Below are 25,554 nucleotides of genomic sequence, written 5' to 3'. Positions count from 1 at the left end.
ACTGCTACGTCAGCGTTGGCGTGAACGTAATGGCGTAAACGTTTTGCGTTAACTCAAAAATGTACTAATCGGTATCTTAAATTGAAATTGTAGGTAAAAATCTTACCGTTTGCCGATTCTCTTTGGGCGCTTGCATCTTTAATTGCTTAGAGAGTTATTGAAATTGACTAAAGAAAATGCACAGTACTATCTAAACGAAAAACTCACTATATTAACAAAATATTTACAACTTAGAATAACAAATTTACAAATCGGACTCCATGAAAGATCTTTCTTCCGTGTTCCATCAATCCTGTTTATTTCATTTCTCGCGGGCGTTGATCGTAGCAGACGATCAATGCCCGCTGTTGCTAGGATATCCACCAGTCACATGGTTTGGTTTATGAGCAGCAAAAGGGTTGCCATAGCTCGGTCTACTCTTATTATTAGTCTATGGCTAAAACAAAATGGCTGAAAAAAAAAAAATGTTGCCAGTTTTTATGCACAAGTATAACTTTAATATAATTGTCAGGTTTACAATAATTAATAATTTTGGTACATTTTTGGCTATGGGATCATGTATCCCTAGGGATCAAGTATCCCTAGTCTCCCCTACTATTTGAAATGTGACAAAATGTGTCATTATTTTTACTAATTGTTCTCCTTACAATACCGACATAAATGCAAATAGTGCGTTCTTGATTTTAAAAAAAAAAGAAGTAAGAATGAAGAATGCTCTTTTTTGGGAGCAATATTGTTTTCGGAAAATGAATAATACCATCTTTCACTAAACGACACAGATGTTTCGTGCCTAATGGATCAAAAGCACAGCCCAAGATGTGGCATTCATGAAAACATTCCGAAAATACTTGAAAATGCAAAAGCGACACCTTTGCTCAAAACGGCGAAATATGAAGCAATAGAAATGCAGGTTTTACAGAGTTTTTCATGGCAGTTCAAAAAAAAAAAGGCGTGACTCAAAATCGCTAATATTTGCGATGTGACGTTTTTGAAAGGAGTGAGCGATTTATGGAACACCCATAACCCCCCCCCCCCCCCCCCCCTTTGGTACGTGATAGGAACTTTCTGACTTCGAACTTGATTTCATCACGCTAAAAATACCACAAAAACATTCCAACTTTGGAAGCAAAAATTTTACCGCAGGATTGTGCTATCGACGTGACCAATAATTATCGTCTGTAACTTTTGTGTGATAATGATAATCTTTACTAATAATAAAGCTGAATGTCCCTCTGTCTGTCCGGATCTCTGTCTGTCAGGATCTCTGTGACGCGCATAGCGCCTAGACCGTTCGACCGATTTTCATGAAATTTGGCACAAAGTTAGTTTGTAGCATGGAGGTGTGCACCTCGAAGCGATTTTTCGAACATTCGATGTGGTTCTTTTTCTATTCCAATTTCAAGAACAAAATTATCATAAGATGGACGAGTAAATTACGAAATGATCATTACGTGGAACCGTAACATGGGCACAAGCCAATTGGCGAGAAAATTCACCATACATTATTTGTAAATATACAGGCGAACTAAAAGACCTTTTAATTTTCTATTACGGGCAAAGCCGTGCGGGTACCACTAGTTTTTAAATAAAATCACCTTGAATAAAAACTATCGATTTCCAGCGTCAAATAAGGTACGTTAAGGAAGTATGCATTCAACGAACTAATAAAATATCGCTTTCCTGTTTCTGTTTGTTGCGTCACTTCCGTTCTCATCAAAGGCTCGAGCAGAATGGAATGGCGAACCAGGTGTATTTTCATGGTTTTTCATCTAGGTATGTAATTTAGGATTTGTTTTTAAATTTAATGTAAGATCTTCTGGTGAATCGAAATGGATGACTTTTTTTAAAAAAAGAATCAGGAGCATTTAATTTCAGTCGGTTGGTGTGTCAAGACATGGAATAAAGGTATGGAGAACTAAAATCACAATATGGGAGATGATTTCCGTGTCTGATAGATTTATGAGTTTTATGCACGCGAGCTTAGCATATTGCTGAGGGCGGACGTTTGGAGTTTGCTTCGACGTATATACTTAGAACATAATTTGAGCTCTTCTTTTATTCTGAAACGAGCGGTACCCGTACGGCTTTCCCCGTAGTAAAAAATTAAAAGATCATTTGATTCGCCTGTATATTTACAAATAATGCATAATGAAGTTCTCGCCAACGTGCTATGTTAATTTTCTCGTCCATTTTTTTTTTTTTTTTTTGGGAATATACTCGTCCATGTTATGGTAATTTACTCGTCCATGTTGTGGTAATTTGCTCGTCCATGTTATGGTAATCGACTAGTCCCTGTTATGGTAATTTACTTGTCCATGTTATGGTAATTTGCTCGTCCATGTTATGGTAATCGACTAGTCCATGTTATGGTAATTTACTTGTCCATGTTATGGTAATTTGCTCGTCCATGTTATGGTAATTGACTCGTCCATGTTATGGTAACTTGCTCGGTATTGCTGCAGAGGAATTAAATCCACCAATGGTGGCTTAAAAATGGAATAAAAAACGAACAAAATCGAATTTTTGAAAAAACCCTTCGAATTGCACACTTTTATGCTGACACAACTAATTTTGTGCCAAATTTTATAAAAATCGGCCGTACGGCCTAGGCGCTATGCGGATCACAAAGATCCAAACAGATATCCTGACTTTCAGCTTAATTATTTAGTTTTATTATATTATTTAGTTTTTTTGAAACAATAGACTCACACTTAAAAAATCAAAATACTTGCGTATATAATCGAAACATATTTTACCCACATGCACATACAGTCATTTAGGATAACTTTGTGCCACGTGGGTAAACTTTTCACCCCCTTCTAATTTTTTTATAGTAGAATCTTGTTTATCTGGACTAACTGAGACCAAGGGCAATCCGGATAATCAAAAATTCGGATAATCCGGTTAGTATGGCTAATAAGCGAAACACACTTTTAGATAAGCAGACATATCTTTAATAACAGAAGAAAAATAATGAAAATACAAAAGATTGTTCCTTTGATACACATTATCATTTATAGTTCAGATGCAGTTGTTTCGGACAGGCGCTCCAAAGTGCGCCATGATGTTTGTTAGATGACCAAAGATCAGTGGCGCACACAAGGGGCGAGTCCAGGGGGTCCGGACCCCTCCCATCGCCCTTGAGTTTTTTGATTGGCTATAGTCCTATGTAATGGTCTATTTTTGGTCGCCTTATCTGAAGAAAGATATTTTTGTATTGGAAAGGGTTCAAAGAAGGGTAACTAAATTAGTAAGGGGACTTTCAGATTTAGATTATGATACCAGACTTAATAGGCTTAACATGTATAGCCTGGAGCAAAGGAGAGTCAGAGGGGACATGATTCAGTTATTTAAATTTATCAAAATGAAAGATGTAAATGGATTAAATTTTTGCGGGGAAAGCAGGACAAGGGGTCATTGTTTTAAGCTATTTAAATCTCAGGCTAACTTGGAAATCAGGAAAAACTACTACTTTAGCAGGGTCGTGGGCGCTTGGAATAGCTTACCGGAAGAGGCGGTAATGAGCAAGGGAGTGGATAGCTTTAAGAGGGCCATTGATCTTCATTGGAGACTAATTAATTGACTAGGACCAGCCTAGCTGGGCCCAGAGCCTGTTGCTGGTCGTCACATTTGTATTTGTAACAAAGTTCCCATTGTATTATAATTCGAAAGAAACTGTGGAAGACCTAATGCTGCACTCAAATGACAAGCTACAGTATCTGTTTTTTACAACTTATTTAACTAAATAAGTTGAAAACACAGCAAACAAACCATTTTATCATCCAATAATTCCAAAGTTACTATTTTAAAAACTATTCTGAAATGCAGATTGAACATTGAAGATCAACTCTGCACAACTCTCATTGCAGTATTCTGTGCACCATAATAAATGATAGAAACCTTGTGATGCTATGCAATAAAAATTGTAATTTTTATACATTTGAAAGCTTTTTTCTTTCGTTAAAATTGACACAACTTTTATTTACCATTTCTGACGTGGTACAAAATGAACCTAAGCGGCAGAATAACTCTTAATCAAGGCAATAGCTTACTTAAAATGATTTAAAATAACTATTTCTTAGTTTTGAATAACTACTACAAATGATTCGTTCGTATGTCCAAATGTACTACACCGTACAAGGATGGGAAATATTTAAAACTAATCAAACTCATCAAGATTTGGAATTGTGCTAACCCTTTCAGTATTTGTAAAATTTCGACTAAACAAAAAAAAAGCTTTTTTTTTTCCCTTTTAGCCTACTTTCCCAGTAGAAGTCAGAAAAAGAAGAAAAAAAACACGAAAGAAGGCTTAATGCATCTTAAAAATATCGCGAAAAACAAAAAAAAGTCAAAAATAAATAAAATAATTAAATAAATATCGAAAAATTAAAAATTGGAAAGTAGGGTATTGAGATGGGGAAAAATGTCTGTCGGTCTGTCTGTCGGTCTGTCCCCCCCCCCCCCCCCCAATAACTTTTGAATGAATAGTCCGATTCGAACAAACTTTTTTTTGTTCGAAAGATCTTGGCGAGGACATCTCATTCCCATTTTCACTCTTTGATTGAACTATTTTTTGTTCAATTTTTAACAGTTCAAAAAAACTTAACATTAGCGCCTACGGGGAAATTCAAGGCAATTCCGAACTGTGAGGCGAATTTGCGTCAAACTTTATAGGAAAAAGCTTTTGATGAAAAACTTGTATATAAAATATCTTTTTGATTTGAGCAATTTTCCGTTCAATTTTGAACAGTTCAAACCCCTTAACATTTGCGCCTACGGGGAAACTGAAAGTCAATGTAGATTCCGTACTTGAAGGCGGATTTACTTCAAACAAATTTTGTTGGAAATAGCTCTTGACGTCAAACTCCAGACTCCGACTCCGAGAATTTAGGGGCACCTGACTCCGACTCCTGTGCCCGACAATTAATCGAACTCCGACTCCCTGACTTCAACTCTGACTTCGTAGCTTTGGCAAAAATTTATACACTGAGGACAAATGACTGACTCCGATTCTTGGATATTCGAGTCCGACTCCTTTATCTCAAAATGAGATTGACTCCGACTCAGCAGTTGTGGTTTTAACTGTGAAATAATTATTGTTGATATAACTTGTTTTTATTTTCGCGCTAAAATTTTAATTTAGGTATTCAGTTTTCGGCGAATAAACTCAAAGTCATTTATGTTTCTACATAAAGATATTCGCAGACGATTTTTTTTTTTTTTTTTTGAAAATGAAAATTATTTTTTTAAGTCGACATTTTATTGATTTTTTATTTAGTTTGGTAAGTGCATTAATTCATTTAAAAAATTATTTTTGGCAACAGGGGAAAAAGAAACGATTTTTTTCTTGATATGATGCACTTATTTTAATGAGCTTATTAATTAAAATTATTATTTTTTCGTTTTGAAAGCTGTTAAAGAATTTTTTTAATAGAAAAATTGTATTCGCTGCTTTGTTTAAAAAGTGATGCTGTTTATTTACTAGAAAGTAGTATGGGTATACGGGAAAGTAGGCTCGTTTAGTTCTAGACGGAACTTCTTGTTTGGTACCAGTATGACGCAGTTTTTTGGTACCATAATGTTTATTTGTTCTTTCAGTGCCTTGGAGGCACATTAATGACGTTTTTTATGCCTCCTCTCCCCCCTTCCCCCCCCCCCCAAGAACCCTCCCACGAAAAATGTTAGAAAAACTCAAAAATAGTATCCATGCTACAGTAATGACCATTAATAGGCCGACGATACAAAAATGCATGAGGCGAGTTACTCTACGTAATGATCATCACGGCCACATAGATGCTATCCTTGAGTTTTTCTAACGCTTTTAGTTGTAGGGGTACGTAAACAGGGTGATTATTGTGCCCCCAAAGCACTGAAAGAATAGATGAACTTCACACTATTTGTAACACACATAAAAAACGTTTCTCTTGTTGTGTCACCATTTTACAAATGCTGTACTCGTATTGTCATCTGGTTAACACAGTGCCAAACCTTGATGAATTAATGGTTATTTCCATGCATTCCTCATCGTCATTCGTGCAATACTTGTGGATATACGTATAGAGTTTCAGAAACAAAAGAATCATTTGTAGTATCCTCGTACTTCAGGAATTAATCTCCAGTTTCATAGCAACAGATGCAATTGCACTATTTAAAAATCGGAGGGAAGTTGTAAATATAAAAATTACGTATCAAAGTTACCATGAATGCACGATATAGGCAACTTAAAATCGCTTGTGTTTATGAAAAATGTTCCTTGCTGCAGCTCAAGTTTTCTCTTTGAGGAATGGACATATACCAGCTCCTGCCCAGTTGACTGATAAAGCTATGAGTTGTGACAAAGGATGGTACACGTTCGGTAAGTACAAAGTTGTTAGAAGCTGAATTCTGCGAATTTAACTCTAATTCTTTCGAATACAAACCATCACTATTGTCCAGGGTTTTCTCAAACTGTTCCGATCCTCGGTACTTTTTGAAAAGGAGATTTAGAATTTTCTCACTACACCATAGGCCTTTTGAGTACATATACAACATGTCTCCGTTTATAAGACTTCTGTTTTCGAAACCGTTAGTCCTAGATGCGAACTAACAACGGCAAAAAATGGTTAAAATAAGGTGCACAGTTTGAAGTATTGAAAGTTTAAGTTAAAAGTAAATTAGAGAAAAGATACGAATTCCAATTTTATATACGCGGACTAGGTCCCCTTCTTTCTCTCATATCGTTACAACACACTACTCACTATTTCTTATGGCCAGGGACCGACACCTGGGCACTGACAATTATGGTGCCCCCCTCACACAAAAAAATATATTGGTAAGTGTTGGATATTATTTTGATAGAAAGAAAACTTTAAAATACCGATTTCATACGAAAAAAGTTAATAATTAAGATGTTTTGCAAAGAAATCATTTAATCTAAACTAAATTTATGATTTTCATGTTAAAAATTTTTTTACAGTTGCAGATGGAAAAACTATGATACAAATGGTAAAGGTAAATCATAATGTGCTTTCTGTGCATCAATGATTCTTTATATATTTTCTCCTTTGTTTTCTTATAGTAAATTCATCTATAATGTCCTCGTAATCAAATTTTAGGTCAAACTTCTTTTTATTGATAACAGAGCTAATAAAGATAATTTACCATCAGAAATCAGAGTAAGCAAAGGACACTTAATTCTCTTCAATAACGAAAACGATAGTTCTCCACAACAATTGGCTAATATGCTTTCATTTAATTAAAAAAAAAAAATGTCAAATGACAAAAATTTTTTATTCCCCTTAGTTAGAGGGCCCCCGAACACTGGTCACTAAAAAAAAAATCTGATGACAGAAATTTGGTGCCCCCTTTTCCTTTGGTGTCCCGGGCCCGGGCTCCGATTGCCCTGCCGTATATCAGTCCCTGCTTATGGCTATACTCCGCTTGTCATTAACAATATAAAGTTTAATTCTTAGCACTTTATAGATGGAGCATGCATTAATCTTTAACTAATGAAGTCTGTCTAATAAATGTAATTAACATCTTATATCTTTAAACGAGCAATTCTTGTGGGTATATATATATTTCTTATCTCGGAAATGGCTCTAAACGATTTGGATGAAATTTTGGATTTAATTGTAGTTTTGCATTCTAAGTTCACCCACATCAGTGTTTTTTCTGTAAAAACGCGATTTTTTACAAAAAATAGTTTTTTAATACAAAGTCAAATTGAGGTAAGCCTTGAAGTAAACTGTGAGTTGACGCATCAGGCAGACGATTTGCAACCATAACAATGAAAATTTGTCTCTTCTCGCTTTAAAATTTTATACTTGCTTGGGTTGCCAGGCTTGGCTGATATTAGCCACTTTGGCTAATTTCAAACACACTTGGCTGAAAACAAATTCAAAAGCATTATGTAAGTCGATGTAAGGCTTTTTTTTCTTTTTTAAGTGAAACTATTGCTTGACCATCCTATTTTATTTTATTCTATTTATTTATTTTCTTTTTACACTTCAAATAGTTTAACATGTTTTTTAAATCACGCATCTAAATTTTATTCCGAAGAAGTGTATGTCTGGAGATTGTTTATGTTTTGTTAAGACAGTTGTTATCATTTGTTGGAATGGTTTGTGGATCATCAGTTTTGATGGATCTCGCTGTATGTAGCATTTTCTGGCGTAAAAACTAAAAGTATTTATTCAACAAGAAAATCTCGATTGGGATAAAATCGTGAAACGCATCATAGTATGAAAGGAAGTATTCGGTTAAAAACCGATTTCACCATAGCAAAACTAAGGTCAAAATATTATAATTACTGACAAGAAAATTGTATAGTGGAAACAAACGTAACAGATAGTTTAAAGCAAAATGTTGATTTAATTACATTCAGAATCTTATTTGTTTGGTACTTTAGTGTTATAAGAAGGTCGAGTACATAATATTTCGTTAACGTGAAGCTCTTCAAGTATATTTGGAAAAGTATTGAACCTTAAAAAAACACAATTTGACAAAAAATAATTCCTTTAAAGCCGAGCGAGGCTCGGTCGTCCAGGTACTATTTTTTAAATTATGTTCTGAATCATAGTTGATGCATTCATAACACTAAATGGGTTTCTTTTCCCTAGGTGATAAGTGTTACAGAGTTGGTGGAAATAAAAAGTTTATCAATCTTGGTTGGATGAATGCATTAGAGTACTGCAAACGTGCCGGTGGAACTTTAGCAACAGTAAGCTCTAAAGCGATTCTAGGTAAGACTCTCAACGTCGTTTTGCTAATTAAACATTTTTATACCCTTTCCTTTTAAGTCACCCGCCATTTTAAAGTTTTTTTTTTTTTTTTTTTTTTACAAGTTGACAATCATTACGCATTCCGTAAAAGTTCACTCAAAAGAACAGATTATTGAGGAACTGTCAATACATAATATCATTATCAATAGTGTCAAATATTAATGATATTATGTTATCTGATATTATGTCAATACATAATATCAGATAACATAATATCATTAATATTACTCAATAATCAATAATAGATTATTGAGGGACTGTCAATGATAATATCATAATATCGTAAGATTTTTTTAATGAAATTTTGATCTCCCATCCCTTATTCACAAACTAGTGGTACCCGCACGGCTTTGCCCGTAGTAGAAAATTTTAAGGGTCATTCGATTTCGCCTGTTATTTACAAATAATGGATGATTCATTTCTCGCCAATTGGCTATGTTCATTCGCTCTCCCATGTTACGGTTCCACGTCATGATAACTTCGTAATTTACTCGCCCATCTTATGATAATTTTGCTCCGGAAAATGTTCTTAAAATTGAAATAGAAAAAGAACAAAATCGAATTTTCGAAGAATCGCTTCGAGGTGCACACCCCCAAGCTACAAACTAACTTCGTGCCAAATTTCATGAAAATCGACCGAACGGGCTAGCGCTATGCGCGTCACAGAGATCCTGACAGACAAAGATGAGAGAGAGTTCCGGACAGAGAGACTTTCAGCTTTATTATTCGTAAAGATTACTCACGTCACCTGAAACCCGCCCCTCCTGTCACATGTCACGTTATTTCTCCCAAACTTCTATAAAATGAATGTGTGATGTCACGCTTCTTGTTACTCCCTCCCTCTTCCTTATCCCAAATTGTCACAATTTTCACTCCCCTATTATCGTGACATCCAGTACCAATCACTGGTTTATTGGACCAGCAGATGCTTTTTATATAAAGCTACTAGCTGCGTTGCCCGGCTTTGCCCGGTCTATTTTGAAAACAAAAATTGTGCCAAGTGACGTATATTCAAAAATCAGGCATAAATAAAAGAGAAAAAAATCATCATGCAAAATTTCCCCTCCAAACAATGACGACAGATATTAAAATACTTTTAAGAAATTAAAATAAAATGAGAAAGATGGATTTAAAAAGCGTTACAAAGGAAACACAAAAGAAAATAAGTTTCAGAACTGAAAATGAGAAAGATGGAAATAATGGATTCAAAAAGCGTTACCCGCGGAAACGCAAAATAAAATGGTTAAAAACTTGAATAGAGAACAGATTTTTGAACTTCATTTAATTCGCTTGTAACTTTTTTTCTCATGGAGATAGAGGGTTAAACTTTCCGACCATAGGTCGAATTAGATCTGGAGTAAAAAAGGTATCTCTTTTCAATGGCGTCAGAAAGAAAACTGTAGGACAATTCGTTCACTTTTTATTGATAAATTTAATGAAGAAAGTAGTGCCTAAATTTCAGCTAAGCCTAAACAAATTTGAGTTAAAAACGTAAAAAACTCCCGCCTCAATTAAGTTAGAGTGTTGGAACAAATTGCGTAGAACGCGGAAAATTCTTCCCTTTCCAAGGATATATAATACTAGCATTCCCGTACCCGGCATTGCTCGGGTAATGGAATTAGCAAGGGTTAACAGTGTTTGGGGCACCTAGTTTCGAAAATCCCCTGTAATAATTACTTATTACCTATATTTTTTTCTAATTTTGGGAGGATCCCGGGGCCCCTGGACTCCTTATGTATATGCCCTTGTACTTAACCGATCTTTAACTATTATTAACAATCCTTTCAAAGTATTGATTATCTTTGCAAACACAGGTCATCCACATTTTATTGTTACACCTATGTTTAAGCAAGAACTTCTTTGTAAAACACATTTTTCGGGTTTTTTTTTTTTTTTTTTTTTTTTTTTTTTTTGAGCAATCACGATTGTTTATTGTTCTCATTTGACCGTTTTTGGTGTCCGTGCCTTTTTCAACTTGGACCAGAAGCCTTTGCAGCACCACCGCCCACCGTCCTCTGTTGGCGGCGCGGCACGGCTGCTCCGGTTTTGAGCTATCCGATCTCCTGGTCGAAGGCGTCCATGTCCTACACACACGCACGTTCACACACACACACGACTTCACACACATACACTCACACACGCCTACGTGCATACACACAGGTCTACGCACACACACACATCTATGCACACGTAACCGCCCAGGAGGAGAGGCAGACTTGGGGGGGACAGGAGCCGTTTCTAGAAACAATAACTCCAATGAGTAGGGTCCTGTCTCAGTTCGTGATTGCGAAAAACATAATTTGGATTCAAAATTTCAAAATTCAAATTTTCTTTTTTTTTCTTTTTCTGGTGCTAAAATTATTAAGCTGCTTGATGAACAGATTTTGGAGCAAGCTACATAAAATTGGCCGTGTGAAAAAAAAAAGGCTTCTTTAAATTGATCCATGCTACTTTTAATGTCTGTCCTTGTGACTTATTAACGGTTTTTGCAAAGCAAACTTTTACAGGAAACTGCACTCTTCTAAATTCAAAAGGATAGTCCGCCTATGATGATGCTCTTAAAAACTTCATTTCTAGTTTTGAAAAAAAAATGAAAGCAAAAGACAGAAACATCATGATTTGACTTGAGAAAAGCCTCGAAGAATCACGTGAGAACTAAAAACAATATCAAATTAATAGTTCGCTATCGACCAAAAGTTGAGATGAAGTACTGAATAATGATTTGAATGGAGGAAAGCCTCTTAAAATAAGGGATTTAAATCTCAATGACAGGTTTTAATTTCGCAGAAATTAACGGGTTTTAATTAATTTCTCCCAAACTAATTGATTTTTAGAAAAATCCTTTCTTAGTGGATACTTTCGTAATCATGTGGATATGCCTGCCAAATTTCAAGTCTGAGGCTTCAGCCGTATTGGCTGTGCGTTGATATATATATATGTATATGTATATATATATATGTTATCTCAGGACATTGATTTTTATATATTAAGATTACTATTTGCGAGTAAATTTTCACTCGCATATTCGGGAATTTATGTGAAAATTGGGCCTAAATTGGAATAAAAAAAGAACTATTCCTCGAATTGTTTTCGAACTGGTCTGCAAACCTTCTCAGGACTTAAAGGAACAAATTGTGAAAATGTCAGCGAAATCGGCCGGGTAGTTCTCGAGTTTTGCGAGTTCAAACAAACAGACGCTTTTTGGACACTTCATTTTATACTATGTAGAGACAAGAATCAGAAATATTTCCACATTTGCAGGTAAATTTCTACTGTAAAATCCATCAAGCTGTCGGATTAATGAATCACATTTTTCTGCAATGTACCGACATTTCGATTTGAAGAAAAATGAAGGATTGGCCTTATTAGTCAACATGGCTTTATTTGGCGCACCCACCTTAGTACTCTCGCCTTATTTTAGTCCTTCGTGACACTTCAGATTTTCGTCGACATCGTGTGAGTTAGGAAATTAATTCTCATTATTTTTATAGTCAACTCTCTGTCCGGGTTTTCAAAAAATATTTATAATTTATGATTTTTAATTATTTATATTTGATACTGTTTTACATGAACTGCTTTAAATGAACGAAGTCGTTCAAATGAAGGAATTCGATACATAGATTTTAAAAAGATTAAAGATCATCAGGTTAATGGTCCACCAAAGAGAACGACATTGCAATGCCTAATTTTTCTTAAGCTGTTGCCATTTGCATATCCATAATCCGTCTATCCATGTATACATGTGTATTGGTAAAAATTATAATAATAATTTGACCGTTTAGTACTCTCGCCTTATTTTAGTCCTTCGTGACTCTTCAGGTTTTCGTCGACATCGTGTGAGTTAGAAATTAATTCTCATTATTTTTATAGTCAACTGTCGGGGTTTCAAAAAATATTTGTAATTTATGAGTTTTAATTATTTATATTTGATACTTTTTTACATCAACTGCTTTAAATGAACGAAGTCGTTCAAATGAAGGAATTCAATACATAAATTTTAAAAAAATTAAAGATCATCTGGATAATGGTTCATCAAAAAGAACGACATTGCGATGCCTAATTTTTCTTAAGCTGTTACCTCTTACACATTCATAATCCATCTATCCATTTATACATGTGTATTGGTAAAAATTATAATAATAATTTCACCGTTTAAAAACTGCATAACGTTTAACTTCCCTTTTCGTTTCCCAGAATTTCTCACCACATTCCTGGTTTTAGACATCAGGAGGAGCGTATGGATTGGCCTCAGTGACACAAAATTAGAAGTTGGCTTCTATTGGGAGGATGAAACTCCATTGGACTTCACTAATTGGGCACCAGGAGAACCATCTAATGGACGTGTAAGTGATGAAAAATTGGTTTATCCTTATAAATTAGATATTTTTCATCAACATGTTGAGAATCAAGCGAAAACATTTCGAGAAGGAAGTCAAAGTAAAAAGCATCACTAGTTCTTCTAGGAGTAAAGTCAAGGAATATGCTGGTAAAGTCAACTCTTGATAACTCGAAATCCTAGGGGACCGACTTGAACCTCCGAATAATCGTTAGTTCGAGCTAGCAAAGTTCCTTTCCCAGCCAACTCAAGATTTTTTTTTTCAGGAATAGTGCACAATAGATGGACCATAATACCTATTGTTTGGATAAAACTAATTATTAATATTATAAAAAAATATCTTCCCAGTGAATAAAATGTATTATGATTGAAAAAAACGGGTTATTTTTGACTGCGTACATTTTTTTTTAATTGCATCTTAAAACTTCATCGTCTGTAAAATAAAAACAAAACTTTCGTAAAAACTACGACTTAAAAAGAGTAATTCGAGACATAGATTCGACTTTTGTATCGAAAACACTAAATTATTTTAAGACCGAATGAAAACTTAGAGATAAAGGAATAATTCGAGTTTTAAGGCTTCGAGTTATCGATATTAAGGACAATTGGAGTAAATGGAAAGAAACTCTATTATCACACCTCTCTGGTAATTTTTGAAACTAAACTGTTGGTGAATTAAGACTACATAACATATAGAGGACATTCTGACGGTTCTAAGTGTTTATAAACAGTTGTGTGTGGGGGGGGGGGTCATCATTGTTTGAAGATGACATCAAGGGTGGATACAGGGTGTCTATCTTTGGATTTCTGTACTGTCAATACAGTCTTTGGGTTCATGATCATCCCCATCCTAAACCATGGACAATACGAGGTGTTTGAAAATGAACTCCCCTACTTTGAAATGACAAAACAGCAAAACCATGTGAGGTAGAAAAGTGAAATAAGTCGTATGTTGCACCAGCGCTCTGGAATTTTTTATACACTGGTTTTCAAAAATAGCTCGAGAATTGGACATCAGAAAGCGCTGTAGTCAAATGTTTTTTAATTGGTGCATGAAAGTGTGCTTATTGAACAGAGGTCAAATCTCATTGGCCACACCGAACTCATTGGTTCGATATGACTACCTATCAGAGCTGTAACATTATGCAATCGAATGGTCGTATTACTGCTTTCAAAGGTGGCCATATCTAATCCATCGCAATGAGATTTGATCTTTTTGCTATTCTAGTTTAGTGAAACATTTAAATATCCTTTATGACAGGAACACTGCGTAGAAATGCAGTTTAACAGCTCAACTCAGATCGGCTATTGGAATACCAAAGATTGTGGAGAAGAGATCCCCTTTATTTGCCAAAAAAGTAAGTCATTATATTTATATATTATGCGTCAGCGAATAATATAAAACTATTGGAATATTTTTGATGATTTGATTTCCTTTTTCTTCATCGAATGATGATTTACCCTCAACTAAAAAAAAAAGTCATATGTTAAGGCCTAGTTTTTATATATCCAGAAAGTAGGTCTTTCACGCACCATAAAAATGTATTGAAAAGAAAAGAATTACTCGGAAGAATTTACTGCCAAAGAAACGACAATCTTTTAGCTACTTCTCGGAACAAGAAGTACTGGAACAGTAAGGACAAATGCAACGCTCGTTAGATTCCATTCGTAGTTCCAACTTGCGATAGCGCTACGTTAAAACCATTGGTGCAAACCGTTTATGGCTCGAACTCGGCACAATCGCAAAGCTATCATGCCATTAGTGAAGTACCAAGCGGTTTACGTAACGCGCTTTAGCTCTGCGATTTCACTACGTTAGAAACATTCCAAATACTTTGCGATGAAACTGCGTCAAAATCAGCACATGTTACGAGTGAACGTCTCATAGATGCTATGTAGTTATTTTATCAACGTGCGTTGGCTCTAACCATCCAGTATTCTAACGCACGACAGTAAATGCACAAGCCAAAACACTTACCATACCATGGGATAAGTTTGTAATAAAAAGTCGCATCGAGAAGTTTGCTGCCGGAATGAAGCGAATGTGTCACAATTGTTTGTTCGTCTTTATCCTAGGAAAACTTCGTCTACCATGCTTGTACGGAAATGTCCTCATGTGTAAGATCTGATGGAAGTTCTTCCCCCCTACTGACTAAGCTCGGGACTATTGAGTGGATGGTGAAGCACCATAAAGAGAAACTTTTGCATTTAAATTTCTTGTGCAATTAACCATTTGCGTAAGGACAACTGATACGTTCCCTCCATTCTGGATCCCAGTGTCTGAAACTCCAGTTGCAGAACTCTTCCTCGTTGCACTTCCTGAATGTTTTAACACGCAACTACAAAAACTTAAACCGGGATATGGCAAGTGTTTCAGTTCTAAACTTCTTTGACACTTGCCTACAAAACTTATTAAATTGTATGACAAGTGCTACAATTGTAGACTCCTTACACACTTGACCATAAAAACTTATCCATGGTATGACCCAAATGTTACATTGCAGACTTGCATGATACTGGACTACAAAAACTTATCCTATGGTATGATAAGTGTCACAATTTAAGACTTTTCGACACGACTACGACACCTTTATCCCACAAATATTACAAATCCATACTGCTTTGGCACTGAGCTATAAAAATTAATCCCAGGGTATGACCAAGTGTTATAATCCAGACTCCGCTGATACTAAACTATGAAAACGAAGCCCAGAGTATGACAAAGTGTTATAATCCAGACGTACATGATCCAGACTTACAAGCTGGACGCAAAAACGTATCTTATCGTAGGAAATGTGTCACTATTCCAGACTTCTTTAACACTTGATCATATATACGTATTTCAAGATATGACCAAGTTTTGCAATCCAAACTTACACTATATCACGAAAAGTATTGGAACACTTTCAAAAATTCACTTTTTTATAGATTTCTCGAGGAAAAAAAGAGACCAATTGTTCGATAGCTTTTGTCACATAAAAGGTATGCTTCAGCTGTCATTTTCCAAAAAAAAAAATAATTTGCCTATGTATTTAAAGGGATCAGCAACAAATTGAGAAAAACAAAAAGTGTTTTGTTCATCCCTCATCGTCAATAGCTGGGAATAAGCTGTAAATTTCAGACATTAGTCAGCTTACTATGTATTTTTTATACATTTTTGAGAAAGTATCACTAATATTCATGAAGATAGAAGCTCTTCTTTCAGAACAACGAAATTTATTTGAAGTTTTTTGGCTAATAACACGCAAAGTGTTCATCAAAACTTACCAAACTTTCAGAAAACTTGGCTGCATACAAGAGAAGTATCATACTAAAATTTGAAATTCAAATGTTTAAAATTTGAAGAAATATGAGCGTTTAAAGCAATTAATATTTCACTGCACATGTGCGAAAGATAGCAATTTATAACTTTCATAATTTAAAAACCAACTAGGTTCCCCAACTCATGATAATATTCCAGTTCAATATCTTAAAAATTCAGAAAGATATCAACGATCTAATGGGCCGAATTTCGATCTGAATTGGATTGGCAACGAATCGTGAGGGGTCGTTCGCACGTTTGCAACGTTTACTTGCAATCGCTCGGGGTAATTCATGTTACAAACAGATTATTTGCGAACGATCTCTCACGAATCGTCGCCTATTCAAGAAATATTCAAATTCGACGCATACTAAAGTAAGTAGTACTAAAGTATCTCTACATAGTATAAAATGAAGTCCCCAAAAAGCGTCTGTTTGTTTGAACTCGCAAAACTCGAGAACTACCCGGCCGATTTTGCTGAAATTTTCACAGTTTGTTCCTTTAAGTCCCGAGAAGGTTTGCAGATCAGTTCGAAAACAATTCCATGAATAGTTATTTTTCTATTCCAATTTACATCCAATTTTCACATAAATTCTCGAATATGGAGATGAAAAATTACTCGCAAATAGTAATATTACATATCGTTAGAAAGGGTAGAATTTTCCGCGTTCTACGCAATTTGTTTCAATGCTCTAACTCTATTATGGCGGGAGTTATTTGCGTTTTTTGCTCGAATTTTTTTAGGCTTACCTGAAATTTAGGAACTTCTTTCTTCATTAAATAAATCTGTAAAAAGTGAAGGATTTGTCCCACAGCTTTCTTTTTGACGCCGTTGGAAAAAGCGACCTTTTTTACTCCAGATCTAACTCGACCTATGGTCGAAAAAATAATCTTTTATCTCGATAGGAGAAAAAAGTTACAAACCTTTTTAAATCAAGTTTAAGAAATCTCGATTCCATTCAAATTGTGAACCATTTTCTTTCGCATTTGAATTCCTTAAACTTATTTTATGTTGTGTTTCCATGATTACGCATTTTAAATCCATCTTTCTGGATTTAATTTCTTAAAAGTATTTTAATATCTGTCGTCATTGTTTGGAAAGGAAAACATGATGTTTTTTTTTTTTTTAATTTATGTTTTACGCCTGATTGTTGAATATACGTCACTTGACATACTTTTTATTTTCAAGGTAGACCGGGCAAAGCCGGGCAACGCAGCTAGTAAGTACTAAAATTAAAAATTTGGAGATCCACCAGTACAAGGGTAGGTGAACCTCTTCTGCGTTTTGAGGCAAGAGATAGTGCTAGTAGCCCTGGTAGATGCTGTAAAACAGTGAAATTTAAACGCCTTTTACCCTAAACTTAAAAATGTTCACTTACATCCCTTTGCTCCTCCCAACCGCAATTGCTCTTTGGGTCATTCCATACGAAATGAGCAAAATTCGCAAAAAAGTGGTGGCCGCATGGTAACAGATTTTTATGAAATTTGGTAAACAGGTTCCCTTTATGCCTATATAAAAATGCCTGAAATATTTTTGCTTAAAATTTTTTATTTGAATAGTTACATGCGATTGAAAATTGGTCGAATTGAACAGCATTCTCATAAATGCTAAATGTTGCATTTTTGAAGGCTTGTATCTTATTAACTATTTAATGAAAACATAAAAGTTATATGTTGTTGCAATCTATGGAGTAGGGTAATTAATCTGATGTCAGTAAAATTTTCAAATTTATTATAGTTAACTTTTAACGGAGTTTAAAAAACTGAAAATATTTCAATTTTTCTCATAATTAAGCATTTTATTTTTTAATCTCAATCTTTAAGAAATGCATTAGCTTTGATGAAATTAATATCTAATAATGTGCTAAGTATCATAAAAGAAATACCTTACTTTTGAAGTTGTATTTTAACTTCTTTGTCCCCAAAATCAGTGTTAAACTAAGTGACATTTTGCAAAATGATGATTTTCCACTTCACATAGACACAGAAATTCAAATGAGGGAAAATTCAGACAACTTTAAAACTTTACAAGAATATAGAGCTGTGTTTCTACTATTTGCTTGAACAAACTCAAAACTGTTTTTGATTTTACAAACGTAAAATAAAATTCAGAAAAATAGCATTTTCTTTGTGTTTTATAGGTCAATCCATACATGTTCGACAGACGGGTGCGCTCGACCATTTCTAATTTTTTTTGAAATTCATGTCCTTAAAGCTGGATGTGAAAGATGTTTAAAACCACTTTTATTTTTTCTCTCCACTGGACCTTTGATTTGTGAGGTCATCAAAAGTGATTTTCGTAGTCAAAAATGGGACTTTTAAATCTTTTCATTTTGGCCAAAATCTATTTGAATTACATTTATGACAGTTAATTGAATGCTTTGGTGTTAAAATGCATAAATTGGTAGTCATACATGCAGAGTTACATAGCTGTAAGTTAATAATTAAAATAACGGCAACAGGTTAAAGTTCAGGGTCAAATGTAAAAATTTTACTCATTTCAAAGGGGGATAACTCGCGTAGGGGACGGAAACACAAAATGAAATACTTCAAAAACTAATCACTGGAACCATGCTAAAAAGAATATGTAACTGTTGCTGTGTGTTTGTGCACCCTTTATAGATTACAGCCCCTCAAAAATCGGAAAAATGACAAAAATGACATTTTTAGACCCCTGTAAACCAAAAGGGGATGGAATTAAAAATAAAATTTCTTGGCCAATTGAATATTCCATTCAAGTACTATACATGTTACACATATTGTTTTTACTTTCTTCTATATCTAATATATAGAAGAAAGTATTGGATTCGTGCAAATTTTCGAATTTCGAATTTTGACGGATTCGAACGTTTTGAGGTGTGCTGAGTCCATTTCGACTATTTTTGGAAAATGTCTGTCGGTCTGTGTGTATGTGTGTGTGTACGTGTGTGTGTATGTGTGTGTGTATGTGTGTATGTGTGTGTGTGTATGTGTGTCACGTCTGTGTGTGACCAGTTTTTTGTGGCCGCTCTACAGCAAAAACTACCGCATGAAATCGAACGAAACTTGGTACACATATGTGCCCCTATGTGAACTTGTGCCCATTGGTTTTTGGCGCGAATTCCTCCAAGGGGGGTGGAGCAATGGGACGTTTTTTGAGTTACGCGTGATTGCTATTCCTCAGGAAGTAACTGGCGGAATCAAACAAAATTTGGTCCATATGTTGCCAGTAACAGAAACAGGTGCTGATTCAATTATGGTGTCAATAACTCAAACGGGGGTTGAGCTATAGAACGTTTTTTGTCGTCAATTGTGACTGCTGTATTTCAAGAAATAATGAACGGAATGAAAGAAAAATTTATCGGCAAGTAGCCCTTAGTGGGTATAAAAGCTGATTTTATTTTGGTGTCAACAGCTAAAAAGGAGGTAGCGCAATCGCCCGTTCTTTTTTTTCCATTGTGAGAGGCTTTGATTCAATTTTGGCGCCAATTGCGCCAAGAGGTGCTGATTTATTTTTTGTTATCATTATTTTTTAGCGAATAAAAATAGCTTTATTAGTGCAACAATAAGAAAGATAAATCGTAATAGATTATCGTCTGCTTATTTCTCGTGATTTTAATTGTATGGAAATGATCTGAAATATTATTTCAATGATTTAAAAATTTTAACTGTTGCCATCTTATGTTTGTTAACAAATAAAATATTTGTAATTAATTCAAGCAAGGCTTTTAAAATAACTTTCTATTTTCGCTCTTTGCTTTGCTTTTGCAATAATGCAGACATTGGGATGGTCGTCAAGTTTTTTCATGTGTAATTTTGTTTTTGTTGGGAATATTGCTTCCTCGTCAAGCATGGGGAGGGATCAGAAAAAAAAAGAAAAATATAGAAGAAAGTTTCGTGATGGCCACAACATACTAGTTTGTATTTGGTTTGTAAATAAGATACAGGTCTTTGAAATTGAGCAATTTTCCTAGTCAATTCACACACTAAAACAGAAATAAAAAGTGTGAAAACTTCATGGCACCTTCTTAAATTACGTATATTGTGCCCTATATAATACATTATACTGAAAAAACATATTGTATTTTTCAAAATAATTATTTTAATTTTATAACTTAGAAATATTTGAACATGAACGAGTAGTTTATACTGTATCGAACCTGTATGGATTGACCCTTATGTGAAATTACGAGAATTTAAAAAACTAGATAAACGACTCAATGATGCAAAAGCAAGCATATCTAACATTTATTTCGATTTTTAAAAAATTTACCTTCTAGCAAGTACTTCATAAACATGCTTTTGAGAAAATGAAACACGAAAGAGATGGTCAGTTTTGCTAAACTTACAATAAAAAGAACTAACTAATAAAATTTTGCCTTAGTTCAAGTTACTCTAGTAACAAAAATACGCTGATACCAATGATTAAAATTTAGTAGCATCTAAAAGGCACTTCAATATGTTGCGTAAAAAAGCTTGAGTAATTTTAGAGCATTCCCTCATCTTCAAAAAAAAAAAAAAAAAGCATCTGAAATAGAGGAAAAAATGAAATTTTCGGAAATTTTCGATTTTTTAAAGTACGATTTCGTCATCAAGAAATTCATAAACAATTAATAAATTAGAGCAGATAGTTAGTTACAGATAATTTTTCAATCTGAATCATTTTTACTGTTATTTTTTCATTAAAAGAGCTAGAAGAGTGATTTGAAATTGAAGTAAATTGGCAAAATGTCAATCTTTGTTAATATCTCAGATTCAAAAAGAGATACGAATAAATTTTACTTTGCTTTTTCCCAATAGAGATTTGTTCATAGAATGCGGAAATATTTTTTTTAAGTGTACGTTTATAACTTATGGAGTTATTGAGTCACAAACTGGCAGCTTTTGCCAGTCACAAACTGGCATACTTTGCATTCCCTCATAGATATGCATGGTTTACCTAAGTAAAAATTTTCATTGAAATCTGTGACATGTCATCCACAGCTGATTTGCTCATTTCGCATGGAATGACCCCTTTTTGTTTTTTGTTTCAATTTTTTCCAAGGTTTTTGAAATCAGAAAGCTCGAAAACTAATTGAGATAGTGAGAAACAAAGGGATGCAAGTGGTAAAATTAAAAATTTGGGGATAACCAGTACAAATGGTAGGCGAACCCCTCCTCTGTCTTGGGGCAAGAGATAGTACTAGTAGCACTGGTAGGTGATGCTGTATCGCATGATTTAGAAAAAAAAATTCATTGAAAGTCTACCTAGGACGCAATCTTTATACACGTTTTATTCGAAACTTGAAAAAGTCCACTTACATCCCTTTGCTTCTCACTGCCTCAATTTATATGAACGAAATTATTTACCAGTATTTGCAGATCATAAATTTATTTTATTAAATTATTTTTTGATGATGAAGAAAGAAAATGGTCAAAAGAACGCAGGGTTCCACACTCTGATCAACCATTCAATTATGGAGCACATAGGCGGTTATTACTTTCTTCTATATCTAATATATAGAAGAAAGTATTGGATTCGTGCAAATTTTCGAATTTCAAATTTTGACGGATTCGAACGTTTTGAGGTGTGCTGAGTCCATTTCGACTATTTTTGGAAAATGTCTGTCTGTCTGTGTGTATGTGTGTGTGTGTGTGTGTATGTGTGTCGCGTCTGTGTGTGACCAGTTTTTTGTGGCCGCTCTACAGCAAAACCTACCGCATGAAATTGAACGAAATTTGGTACACATATTTGCCCCTATGTGAACTTGTGCCCATTGGTTTTTGGCGCGAATTTCTCCAAGGGGGGTGGAGCAATGGGACATTTTTTGAGTTACGCGTGCTTGCTATTCCTCAGGAAGTAACTGGCGGAATCACACAAAATTTAGTCCACATGTTGCCCCTAACAGGAGCAGGTGTTGATTCAATTTTGGTGTCAATAGCTCAAACGGGGGTTGAGTTATAGAAAGTTTTTTGTCGTCAATTGTGACTGCTGTATCTCAAGAAATAACGAACGGAATCAAACAAAAATTTTTTGACAAGTAGCTCTTAGTGGGTATAAGAGCTGATTTTATTTTGGTGTCAACAGCTAAAAAGGGGGTAGCGCAATCACCCGTTCTTTTTTTCCATTGTGAGTGCCCTATCTCAAGAAGTAATGCTACGTTCTGGTTGAAATTTGGAATATATGTGAATCCATACGTAAACAGGCTTTGGTTCTATTTTGACGTCAATCGCTCCAAGAGGTGTTGATTTTTTTTCTTTTGCGAATAAAAATAGCTTTATTAATGCAACAATAAGAAAGATAAATCGTAATAGATTGTCGTCTGCGTATTTCTCGTGATTTTAATTGTATGGAAATGATCGGAAATATTATCTTAATGATTTAAAATTTTTAACCTTTGCCATCCCTCGTTTGTTAACAAATAAAATATTTGTATTTAATTCAAGCAAGGCTTTTAAAATAACTTTCAATTTTCGCTCTTTGCTTTGCTTTTGCAATAATTCAGACATTGGGATGGTCGTCAAGTTTTTGCATGTGTAATTTTGTTTTTGTTAGGAATATTGCTTTCTCGTTAAGCATGGGGAGGGATCAGAAAAAGGAAAAATATAGAAGAAAGCTTCGTGATAGCCACAACATACTAGTTTTTAGATAGCGTGATTCAACGGTGATATAATATATGTATATACAGTCGAGCCCGCTTCTTGAAATATCGGTTAAAAGGATATGCCGCTTTATGTAACACGTTTTCAATGCACCAAACCGTTGTAGTTTCATTTCGATCCCGGATAATAAAATATCCCGCTTATTACAATAGTTTCTCGTGGCAAATTGGCTATTCCATTGAGCGGGCTCGACTGTGTATCTACATAGACAGAGAAAGAGAATCTTAATCTACTTATGCATTCACAAAAAAAAAAAAAAAATGTAGCTTCAGCATCAAAACTGGTTGCATATATTGAATCACCACACCCGAATTATCTGAGATCAAGTATTTGCATAAATACAGGGAACAGTTTTCTCTCCACAGTAATTAGTTCGTAGATTCTGCTTAAATTTTGTTATGTTTCAAAAGTGTCAATTTATAGGCTCTTTTACGTTTTTTTTTTTTTTTTTTTTTTTTTTTGAGCAATCACGATTGCTTATTGCTTTTATTTGACTGTTTTTGATGTCCTATCATTTTATTTTCCCACCGCCACCCTCTGCACCATCACCGTGGACAGGCGGGCTCCTCACGATGCTGCACCTTATAGCGAAAGCCGTCTCCAGGTTGCATCTATGTCCTACACACACGCGCACATACACACAAACACATACACACAAACACATACACACAAACACATACACACATACACCTATACACACATACACCTACACACATACACACACAAACACACACGCATACATACACACACATACACACAACTACCCACACATTCATGCCTGCACACAAACACAAACACATATGCCGACATACACATACGCATACATACACACACATACACACAACTGCCCACACATTCCTGCCTGCACACAGACACAAACACACATACCCCGTACACACAAACACCCCCCCCCCACACACACACAAACACACATGCCTACATACACACACTCGTGATTGCGAAAAACATAATTTGAATTCAAGATGACAAAATTCAAATTAATTTATTTTTTTATTTTTTTTTTTATTTTTTATTTTTTTTTATTTTTTTAATTATATGGCATCGTCCTATATCTTCGTACTAAAAAAAAGTCAAAAATGAAAGCATGGTTGGTAAGCTAAGTTCCCGTATTTAAGAGTCCATACTCAAAAAAATTATCAAGGTTTCAAAATTTCGCTTAGCAGATTTCAAGTCGCAACTTTGCAACTTTTGAACATTTGTTTTTATACTCCTGTAGATAAAACGGAAACTGCTGTAGTCAGAGTGCCGTTGGACCCGAAATTCTGTTCGGAGGAGAACAATTCTGGTTGGAAATTTCGGACTTCCTGCTTCAACTTGGTGACAGAGAAGAAATCTTGGCGAGACGCCGAAAAGTACTGCCGTGATACTTATTCGGGTCATTTGGCGACGCTCAGGGATGTTACTTACGATATTTTCATAGAATATATGCTGAAAACTGTTGGCGATGTATGGATTGGAATCGTAATCGAAGTAAGTAAGCACAACTATTTCAAACTAGTGATACCCGCACGGCTTTGCCCGTAATAGAAAAATCAAAAGGTCTTTTGGTTCGCCTGTATATTTACAAATAATGTACGGTGAATTCTCTCGCCAGTTGGCTTGTACCCATCTTACGGTTCCACGTTATGATAATTTCGTATCTCGCCAATTAGCTTGTGCCCATGTTACGGTTCCACGTTATGATAATTTCGTAATTTACTCGTCCATCTTATGATAGTTTTGTTCTTAAAATTGGAATAGAAAAAGAACCACATCGAATTTTCGAGTAATCGCTTCGAGGTGCACACCCCCATGCTACATACCAACTTTGTGCCAAATTTCATGAAAATCGGCCGAACGGTTTAGGCGCTATGCGCGTCACAGACATCCTACAGACATCCAGACATCCTCCGGACAGAGAGACTTCAGCTTTATTATTAGTAAAGAAAAGATGGTAACTGGTTTTAGTGCGTTCATAAACGTAACAATAATGTCAGGTTTGACTCCAGTAAGTAGAAGTTTAACCTTGAGAGTTAATTTGTCATTATCGGAGAATTTAGGGGTTAAGTAGTGTTGTTGGAGCTGATTTGAGTTAGATTGCCTTTACAGTGGTATTGTGACAGATATCCAACTCAACGCGTCGTGAACACAGCCCACTCAGTGAGTTCGCGAGTTCGGCTCGTATATATAGGGGCCTTACACTGATCTAAGGCCCCTATATACGAGAGCCGACGCATCAGCTTAAGATCAGCCTTTCTGGATCGGAGCGCGTTTTTGAGTGGTTGTCTTTTCTGGCGAGTTATCGCGTTTGGTGATTGTTCACTGCGAGCGATTATTAGCGGCACGTGAATTGTTTATTAAATAAAGTATTATTTTCGGCAATTTTGGCGAAATCCGAAACTTTGCTGTGGTAACCCTAGCCGTGCAACAATGAAAATCCGATCCAAAATGGCTAAACTTAAGCTGATGCGTCGGCCTGTCTATATAGCGGCTCTAGATCAGTGTAGAGCCGCTAGACAGGCCGACGCATCTGC

General features: G+C 35.1%; 1 protein-coding gene across 1 annotated transcript in view; it reads left to right on the top strand.

Annotated features, from left to right (window-relative positions):
- The first annotated feature begins 1,730 nt into the window (after nucleotides 1-1,730).
- The window catches only part of LOC129216794 (macrophage mannose receptor 1-like), a 37,727-nt gene continuing 13,903 nt past the window's right edge, over nucleotides 1,731-25,554 (top strand). The window contains exons 1-6 of the mRNA XM_054851010.1: nucleotides 1,731-1,773; nucleotides 6,263-6,355; nucleotides 8,601-8,723; nucleotides 12,957-13,105; nucleotides 14,360-14,456; nucleotides 24,258-24,515. Coding sequence (XP_054706985.1) covers nucleotides 1,731-1,773; nucleotides 6,263-6,355; nucleotides 8,601-8,723; nucleotides 12,957-13,105; nucleotides 14,360-14,456; nucleotides 24,258-24,515 — 763 coding nt within the window. The remainder of the gene's footprint in view (nucleotides 1,774-6,262; nucleotides 6,356-8,600; nucleotides 8,724-12,956; nucleotides 13,106-14,359; nucleotides 14,457-24,257; nucleotides 24,516-25,554) is intronic.

This window comes from Uloborus diversus, chromosome 2 (assembly GCF_026930045.1).
Source record: "Uloborus diversus isolate 005 chromosome 2, Udiv.v.3.1, whole genome shotgun sequence".
NCBI lineage: Eukaryota > Metazoa > Arthropoda > Arachnida > Araneae > Uloboridae > Uloborus > Uloborus diversus.
The sequence above is the reverse complement of the archived record's forward strand: the minus strand, read 5'-3'. Positions and strand labels throughout refer to the sequence as shown.